Source organism: Diadema antillarum, unplaced genomic scaffold (assembly GCF_040938485.1).
Source record: "Diadema antillarum isolate AM-2024a unplaced genomic scaffold, OU_Dant_1.0 scf00000098, whole genome shotgun sequence".
NCBI classification, from domain to species: Eukaryota; Metazoa; Echinodermata; class Echinoidea; order Diadematoida; family Diadematidae; genus Diadema; species Diadema antillarum.
In genome coordinates, this window is record NW_027270987.1 from 3,478,530 (window position 1) to 3,488,634 (window position 10,105).

The 10,105-nt window shown below is 36.9% G+C and overlaps 1 protein-coding gene across 1 annotated transcript; it reads right to left on the minus strand.

The window, feature by feature from the left end:
• Nucleotides 1–7,115: 7,115 nt before the first annotated feature.
• Nucleotides 7,116–9,399, minus strand: LOC139718643 (proto-oncogene Wnt-3-like). The gene is made up of 3 exons (XM_071630103.1): nucleotides 9,273–9,399; nucleotides 8,138–8,430; nucleotides 7,116–7,595 (listed from the first exon to the last, which is right to left on the minus strand). Exons 1-3 carry the CDS (start codon nucleotides 9,397–9,399, stop codon nucleotides 7,116–7,118), a joined length of 900 nt encoding a protein of 299 aa, XP_071486204.1.
• Between the last annotated feature and the right edge of the window lie 706 nt (nucleotides 9,400–10,105).

Consider the following 10,105-nt stretch of genomic DNA (forward strand, 5'->3'; position numbering starts at 1 on the left):
CCATCCTGGAATCGAGTCAGCACAGTTCAACGACAGATATGCCCACAAATCTTGAAAATGTGAGTAATAACAAAAACTTTCCTGGTGTTTATGCCAATTTATTAGAATTATCATTCCGTAGATTTGCCAATCAGTATCATTTGTGAAATTATGTATTTTAATCTTTGGATTAGAGGTAAATTAAAAAAGGATAGACAGTAAATATGTAAGAATCTGCACGAAGATCAAAGACCGAACGTCTCTGAGCAAAATGAAAAACGTCTCTGAAAATTACTGTTTCATGAAATAAAGACATCCACTATACGAATTATGAGAACATTAAACTAAATTTATGTCTGGATGGGCTCAGTTAGTATAATAGGAACAAGTAGAACCAAGTTAACACGGGCGTGTTATAATATTAAGAAAAATGAAGCTTCCTGAAAGATGTTGAAAATATGTAAAAGAGTTTCAAATTTAAGATTTTATGTTGATTGAGCAAGTGTAAACACATTGCCAGGACAGAAACTATGTTTTATGACTAGTAATAGGTCAATAGTCTATGATTATTATGTAATAGTCACTTTAGTTTACGTATTTTTTGTGAGAGAGGCAGAAATGTAAGAAAAACAGGTTTAGGTCAGAGACGTTCTCTGAACAAATAGGATCTGCTCTCAAACCAATATCAATGACCCATCATGGCGAATTGGTGCCTATGTTTGTAGCACATAGGTTCCTCAATCCAAATATAATGCCAACAGCTTGTAAAAATCAAACCCATTAAGTACTGATAAGCAAAGATGTTTACGTCAGAGACGTTACACTGAACGTTTACATATTTTCAACTACTACAATAAGGAGTAGATTTTTCATTATTCCACAGTATATGGCCCTCGTATACATACATCGTTCTAGGTAATTTACGCAATCTAAAAACAATGTTGATTTTATAATTTTGATCAGAGACGTTCATTTGTGCGCACATTGTTCTTCCAGTGCATGATAAATTTATTTTAATATCATTTTAACTCTATCTTTTTTTTTCTGACAGCAAGATGGGAAGACCGGATGGATTTTAAATGCTCCGAATATTAGAATTTCGTCCTGCTCAGGATCTTTAGGCTCAGTCATGTTCATGTGGCCTAGAAGTTCCAGACAACGGCCGTGGTACTGGCAAGATCGTACGGACATCTTGGAGGTGCCATCTGTTTACAAAATAATGACTATCCCAACCCCTGTTTCAGGTAGCAAGCGACGCAGTCGGTACCATTCACTGATTGAGGACATGGAATACCAAGTGGAGGGGAAATACAATTCAATGTTATAATGCGGACTCTGTTTTAATGCACATCACTACGTTTGCTTTTGAGCCTGTAAAATCTGAGGCTTACACGCTAAGAAATAAATGTTCAAATTTGCACCTAATTTGTAACAATAGCAGCACACCTGAGGTGAATACTTGCACCCTTAATTGTGCTTAATTGCACCCTTAATTAACTGCCTTTTTGAAGTTTTGCTAATTTCTGCAAACAAGTTCTTGTACAGTTGTTAAGAATATGCAAATGAGTGTGCTAACCATGTCATAACCTCACAATTTTCCATTGATCGTGTACAAAAAATAACGAAAATTCAATTTTTCTGTCTTTGAAATCTGAAACATGATGCTATTCCTGGTTGATTACCTTCAGAATAGTGATCAGTTAGATATACCCGGATTTAAGCCTCGGGCATAATTATGTTTGAATGAAAAACTGAAAATTTCAAAATGTTTATGTGCAAACATTATTGCAAGTTGTGAGGGAATGACAAGCTCAATTTGCCATTTGCATATTCATTATGACCGTTCAAAAGCTGTTTCCTGAAAAATTAGCGAAACTTCAAAACGTCATAAATTCCTTATTTTTCTTGAGCCCATAAGATTTTATTCTTTCTTATCAGCGGCTAGCTCATATTTGGGCTGAATTTCCCCTGTAATGACTCTTTTTCTCTTAGAAGTAAGGTGAGATATTCTAGTGGTATTATTTTTGAGGTTTGTAAGCAAAATACACGAGAAAAGGAAAAATACTAACATCTGTGATGAAACAAGAGAACGCCTATTAAGAATGTCCCTTTACTTAGTTTCCTCTACAACACTACTTATGTATCGCCTTCGAGTAGAAAGAAGGATTGATAATCCCCTATGACCGATGTGACAGGTAAAATGTGATATTGTAATGTTATCATTGTCAACCTCTTGAAAGAGGTTTTCAGTTCATTTTTGGTCAAACGTTTGCTTTACCACACCGTTGATATTCTTTTGAGTTTGGCGTTTACAATTTATATCTGCCATAGTATACAAAAAAGCACAGCGGAATTTGATGCTTCTAGGATGAGTATAGACTAATTACAGCTTTCTGAGACGTCATCATAACAGTGGCCCAGGTACGGTCCCTAATAAAAATCCGAACTGGCCTGACATACACGTATAATCATATTTGAGGTAAAGTGGTCAAATTGAAATAGTATTAGTAAATTCGTGTTTACCTTTGTTATATATTTGGACTACATTTGAAAGAAAATATATACAATATTGAAAGCATGTGGGCACACCTTCGTATACACCGGAAGGTGAAATACAAAGTAGTGGTCATCATAAACAAAAACAATTCTTGACATATATGCCTAGATAAATGATTTCTCAATGAATATGGAATGTTGAGTTATGAGCATCTTTTAAAATAGGGAGTTTGGTGTTTAATTCTAGTGAAAACTTACAGCCGAAACATCCCTGATGGAAAAGCAAATGTCTCTGATATAAACAAATAACTTAGGTAAGGTAGTCGAAATTGCAAGTATTTCATGTAATTTTTATTTGTCTCTCATTCAAAAATGTTGTAGGATATGAATAATATGACAAGGACAGGTTTGTTGTTGATTTTTGGTGTAGAAATCGAAATTCCTCTTACAATTTGGAGGTTTGTAATTACAATCGGTTATTATGAAAAATAATTCAAGTTGAAATTACCATTCTGAATCGTTGACAAAAGATAAACGCGTGTTTAATAAAATAATAATGTTATTTGTTCACAAACCTCGTAATTATGGATCAAAGGACATCATTTGTATTGTCTATGTCTGAGGAACGTCTATGAGTGAAACCTGAACGTCTCTGATCAAAACATGGCTTACTTGTAGCATCTGTAAAGGGCTTTTATGGGGATTTGACCAAAGCAAATGCACTGAATTCATTATAAGTATCTATTGAACATTAACATTTAAAGAAATGAGACCACTGCTATATGTTTCGTTCATATGAGATGAAAGTGAAGATAAGAATATAAAAATCTCTGCTTAAATGACAAAAACTCCACTTTTACTTTAACTTCCGTGTGTATTAGCTTTTGTAAACTTCACAGGAGGTAAACAGTATTTTAGGAACAAATTAACACAGTCTTCAAAAGCATGAACAAGATGAAAATATATTCATTTGAATGTTTTTCTACCCTTCATTTGAATTTTCACTAAAACAATGTTTATTTTAGTCAGAGACGTTCGCCAATATGTCACAGTTCTATCTAACCTTGAATAAAAACAACACCCTTGGAGATAACCCAGTATAATCGGGTTTGCAAGAAAGCTAATATCAATGACATTTGACTGAGATATATTTATATCAGTGAGTCACGTTTTTTTATTTTGACCCCTGATTTGCCCAATTGTACATCGTTCAACGTTTTCACCCATATATATATATACATATATTATATATATATATACATATATTATATATATATATATATATATTATTATATATATATATACACATGTAGGCCCTATTTATGTAACACCTAAACAGATGCTTGTCATTTAGTTGTTTGGTATTGATTATTCATTTTTGTTCCATTTTTACTATTACATCATCATTTTATGCAAATTTTGCTTCGGTTACTGTGCAATCTTGGATTCATGCGATTTGGCACGGTACGTAAGACGCCTGCATTTTCTGTGTGCATGCAAGCAAGCATATTGACGGACAGTATTTCTAAATTCATAAAACAAATGGCACAACGGTTATATTTTTAGTATAAAAATATATAGGTGTTACATATAACAAATAATGAATGCTTTTCACTTATGAAGATGAAATTATTGATCCACTGAGCTCGGTTGCCCCCCCCCCCCCCCCCTTGAATGGATCATTTTCATCTTCATCTCAGAATATATTTTCCACTGCACTCATATCCATTCATTTTGTGTGTGGGTGTATGTGTGTGTGCATGTGTGTGTGTGTGTGTGTGTGTGTGTGTGTGTAATATAGGTATATGAATTATATAACATATATTAACAGCAGAGCGACTGATATGTTCAAGACTGTCGAATTATTGCTAAATGTCATTACTCATCTCATGAATGGATCCATTTCGACAATAGATGCTAAAAGACTACACCATTTGGTCGAACCCCTTCATACTTACAAAGATAGCAATTTTATTTCAATATAGACACAAGATGGATCTCGTGTCGATTCAACACGAGCAACTTCTCAAGGATTGAATATACACATAATAATGCAATAATCGAGTTGAGACCGAGTCACATCCAATCTTTTACTTACACAGACACCTTTGATGATAAAGCTAGTATGTTTGCGTAAGTTTTTTTTTTTCTAAATATAATTGTATGTGTGAATAAACTGGTAGCATTGAAATGTATTATGCCGAGTTAATGAAGGGTTTGTGAACATTCCATACACATACAGTAGGCACACCGTTTCTCAGTACGTTCTGTTTTCTTCTACAACGTATACCCAATATCTTTACTTCCCATGAGTGCAGTCAAAACTTGCAAATGCTTACAATCAGTAACTGTTGTTCTCTTCATATTTTTTTTTTTTTTGCTTGAGAAAATCAGGTAATGAAATGGGAATGAAGGAATAGAAATGCACTGATAAAATTAATTGTTTTGCTGAAATTTATGCGATATTCAGAACTAATTATCTTCTCCGCAACGTTCGAGCACACACTACCAAACTAGAAAATACTGGGCGTCATCCAATTTCTGTCGAGATGTACAATGGTTTTGCTTGTGTGCGTTATCTGGATATCAATTTAATTTCCATTAATTATTAACTAAATAGACATACGTTATGTATTTTGCTTGTACATGTTTGTAAATGTTCAATCCACAACCCAGTTGCTGTATAGGCTAACGGCGCCTAGCTTCCATGTCAACCCGAATGTCAACGTAACTTCGCGGCCTATAGAATGGATTATATTTGATCTATCACCTCATTTGCTTTCCAATCAAATCAATATTTGAGAATCCCTTCCCAAAATCATCCTCGATGTTTACTAATATGATAATAATTTTAACACTGCTCTTTGAGGTCGCAGTAACACAACATCATTTAGAGGATAGAATGATTATTTTCAGTATTAAACCGATACCATGTTGAAGCAACGTGCAGGTGATTCCCTTTGCAAATACAGCACATAACTCGCCCAATAAGAATAATTATGATATCATAGTTATCGTCATTAAAAGTAACTGTGAACATTTAATAAACATGTCCCTTTATACATATTTATGTGGTTTCTTTTTCTTAACAAGGAGTCTAATCTGTCTGATACACTAATTCAAGTTTACGTAGAATCCTATATAATGGTCGTACAATTTCACCTTCCCGGGTGTAGAAAAGAAGCAAGGTTACTTGATTCACACGTAGTCACTGGGCTTGTATTCGTAGGCAGATTTCGAAGTTTCGCTTACAGCTAAATGCTATTCAACTGTACATAGAATTTGTAAATATAAATATTGTTCAAAACAAAGTCTATGATACAATATAAAACGTATACATTCATTTCGACATTCTAGGGCGTAAAATGTACATATCCAACACCGAACACCTAATTCATGATAACATTAAAGAAATAATAACAATAACAAAATGAGCGTACAAACGTTTTGTTTCAGCGTCTGCAAAGAAACAGATATACATACGTAAAAAATAAAGGCACAGTATCTTTGACATAGTCAATGTAATGCTGTTATATTTCAAACTTTAAAACCCACGCCTTCGCCGTCACTTACACTACGCTATGCAATATACAAACAAAATTATGCGAACAAGTCTATTGTCACTTTTTTAACCTTTCTCTTCAATACGTAGGGTATTTGATTTAAATGTGTTTGTTCTGCCCTTCTCACTACTGGCGATGAGATTCGTATTTGATTTAGTGTTCATAGACGTGTCCGCATGACATTCATTACAAAGTTTCTGTTGCTGATAACGCCCGTTGATAAAAAAAGAAAATCCGTCTACTTAGTGATTTGACGTTTGTAATAGAAAACACAATACATAGCATGGACATTACTGTAACTTCCTATCATTGAAAATGAAATATATGAAACCAGTGATGTGTCTTGTTTCTATAGAATAGTTACAAAAAACCGGGAAACTAAAAAAAAAAAAAAACATAAAAAAACTCGAAAAGTGACTATAGATTCCTAAGGCGTAAGGCAACTTTGTGCATTTCATAAAAACTGAAATTCAGATCAACGTCAAAGGCTTTTTGACAAATTTTCTTAATCCAGTGTCCTACGGGTATAATATCTCCCATAGACGAAAGTTATAAGAAATCGTACTTGAGCCTCTTTCGTAATCCAGTGTCCAGTCAATAAAGTCTATTACAGTTCAGTCCTCATTTGGTTGCATCCCATAGGAGAAGAAATTCCATGAAATAATTATGGCAAAATTATTTGGGGCAAACGTGTGATAGTCACAGAATACACATGCGGAGAGAGGTTCAAATTCCGTTGAGATGTAGTCTGGCTTCCAGACCCTCTGCTCGTACTATTTCGCTATGCAGGATATTGACGCCCTCAACGTCGAAAACTGAAATAGGATTAGGTGATTTTGTCCTGCCTTCGGCAAAGGCGGCGACTTCGTCGCCGCAGGTCGCCGCAGAGTCCAGTTGGCAAGGGGTCTTGAAACCAGGCTAGTTGAGATGTTGATGAATACTATAATCTGATTCTGACGGATAATGGATCTACACTGTATCTGCCTTTCCCTTCGAGATATTAATTATGTTTTGATGGCGCTTCCGTAACGACTGGTCCAGTGGGATCTCAAACTGATGTCGTGTGGAGTTTCGTGTCTATTTACATGTGTGTACATCGTATTGCCTGACGCACTCTTTACAGACAACCTTGCAGCACCACACGAAGACGCAATCGCAGCGCTCACGCCGCGTTACCGTCATGGTGTTATGACCTCGCCCGCAGCAAAGCAACTCGCACCCGTCGATTCCATGCGACGTCAGATTACACTCACGCCCTCTCGTGCCGAAGGAGCCAACATCCGGGTTATTCTCGCAGAAGTTGGGCGAGTTTTCGTAATAGATCAGATCCATGTTCGTCGGTTCCTTGTACTCCTCGAATCGCGGCTGGAGGACTTCGACGAAGGTGCGACCGTGTGTTCTCTGCTCGACGCGCATTTCGGCCGCGCTGTCGTACTTTATTTTGAGTTTGTCCCCAAGTTTTCTAAAGGGCGCCATCTCCCACCAGCACGTCTTTAGTTCGCAGCTCCCCGACACACCGTGACATTTGCATCGCAGCTCCATTGTATGCAGGACAGACTGTAGCAGAGGACAGAGCAAAGAACAAACGAAGAAGAAATGAGTGATTGTTCATTTTTCAATCAAGGTTTCTAATCCTCGGATATTATCAAGAGCATGAAGCACGTATCCATTTACGTTGTTTTGTTCGTTTGTTGTTGTTTTTTTTTTCTTTTCATCTACACCACACGGGCCTTTACTGGCTCTAAACAGAGAGAAAGAAAAAAAGAAGAAGAGAAAATCCAGTTGAGGGGTACACAGAGCAATACATCAAGCCCATGACTTGAACAAATTTGCACATGCATATGTTTCTCACTTTATAATAGTGGCACTTCATAATTATTTTCATATTTTCATCTACTGTGTGTGTTTGTATTTATCGATGTCTATGTTCCGAGTTCTTTGGGTCAAATTTTGTATCAAGTGATTTTCTGAAAACTCATTCAATATCATTGTTAAAGATGTTGTTTTTCGACTTATGACTTTTTTCTGTTTCTCTCTTTGAAGAAATGACCTTTGCATGCTGGCATAAATGGAATTCCAAATTCTAATAGACAACCGACCTTTCTGCCTGCCTCTGTGTTGTGCAAGTCCATCTGAGTCCGAACTTTAGCCGCTTGGCCGCCCCGCGTCGTCAGAAAGTCCCGCGTAAGTTTCACGGCGTACCGCACTTCCTCGCTGCAGCCACCCCATCGCCACGTACTGTTCGGCGTGATGTTGGAATCCCGCCCCGGCGGCCCGCGGTGGGACCGGTCACAACCGCATTCTAGGTAGTCACCCCGGGAACACGCCCGGGTGACTGCGTGCGTGACACCGGCGGCCAGAATAGCATTGACAAAGGCGCTCTCCCTCGTCCCTGCAACAAAATTAAAGTAAAATTCAATTGTTGCTTTAGCTTCCTGTGCTCTTTAAGAAGTGAATAAGCTCCCAAATTTGTTTGTCTCTTTTATTGATATCAATAAGGTAAACATGTGGAAAACATCATACATCCATCCATCCATCCATCCATCCATCAATCAATCAATCAATCAATCAATCAATCAATCAAATAATAAATCAATCAATTTCGATTATATTGCAAGTAAAAAAAAAAACGAGCGTAACAGTAAATCTACAGACTAAAACTCCCACGGAGAAAAGTAAAAAAACAAACAAACGAGCGTAATAGTAAATCTACAGACTAAACCTCCCACGGAGAAAAGTATGATTACAGAAAACACTCAGTTAAAAAGAATATCAAGATACGAACATCCGAAATATTCTGTCATTATTTTAGAATCCTAAACATTGGACTCACAAAAAGTTAAAACTGAATAGGCCTGCACATGTGCTGATATGCATACAACGTACATACATACACCTAACTGCAGATATATTAACAATTGACAATAAAAGACAATATATTTCCGCATGCAGCATAACGAATTAAAAGAAGTGAAATATTAAATCCTCGGATATAATAGTGTATGTATCGTAGATACAGAGAAAATGTGCATATTACGCACAGCAAACAGAGTATTTGTAAACAACTGAAAACCGCTCAATGAAGTACGCCTGAGATTTAACATTAATTAAACTTATAACCTTTGCAACAAAGACAAATTAAACAGACTGAAGTGCGAGAAAAAGACGACATTAATTCAAATGCAGTGAAGCTGTTGAAAACAAAACAGCAACAAACACACAAAAACCAAGCACCTTTGTTGAGGACTGGGCCGAACACTGAATCGTCGCCATCTATCGTCGTGCAGTTCCACCGTCTCCCGCGAAACTGGAACTGGCATTCCTGGATTCCCTTATGAGCGCCCTCAGCGACGCTCGACATCTTCTCTTGGTTCCTCTGACAGAATCGGATCTGCTTGTCCGACAGCTCCGGAATTCTGCGACAGGGGATTTCCACCGGCTGCACTGCCGTACCGTAGGCTGCACCCACGAACCTGTGGTCGGGTCAGAAGCAAGGAAATTGAGTATAATTAGCATCTTCTCTTTCTGCTCAACTACGTTCACAACATAAAATTATACGTTATTGCATAACAATAATGTCTGAGAACACAGATCAAAATATCTAATCAATTTCAATCATGGAGCGAAATTTGCATTTGAAATTGGCCTGACGAAATCTACGACATAGATTTACATGAATAATTTTACGTGATAAAATCAAACGGATCGTCCTTGCAAAAATAGTTTTGTGGTGGATTGGTCTAAAGATATCTAACGTTACTGAATGAGCCATCAAAGAAATTTCGATGATTCATAGCCTCTAGCTTGGCAAGACCACCCCCTCCCTAACCTGTGAATGTATGAGGGCCCCATTTCATAATTAAAAAGGTGATGTGATAGCAACTCTTGCTGGAATGGCAGTTTTCATGCTAACGACAAGAATCCAGCTTCCTGATTGGCTGTTCCTATGAGAAGTTGCAATTCCAGCAAGAGTGGCTTTCCTAATATCTTTCCTGAAATGGCGCCGAGATGTGTCTGTAAAACACTTTAACTGACATTTGAGGAAAACCGGGCAATCCATTCAGTAG

Excerpts from the sequence above, each read along its gene's own strand:
- LOC139718643 (XM_071630103.1), bottom strand. The coding sequence starts at position 9,399 with ATGTCGAGCGTCGCTGAGGGCGCTCATAAGGGAATCCAGGAATGCCAG. Across the intron at positions 8,431-9,272 it reads CGGCCCAGTCCTCAACAAAG|GGACGAGGGAGAGCGCCTTT; the intron begins GTGCTTGGTTTT and ends ATTTTGTTGCAG. Across the intron at positions 7,596-8,137 it reads ACACAGAGGCAGGCAGAAAG|TCTGTCCTGCATACAATGGA; the intron begins GTCGGTTGTCTA and ends CCTCTGCTACAG.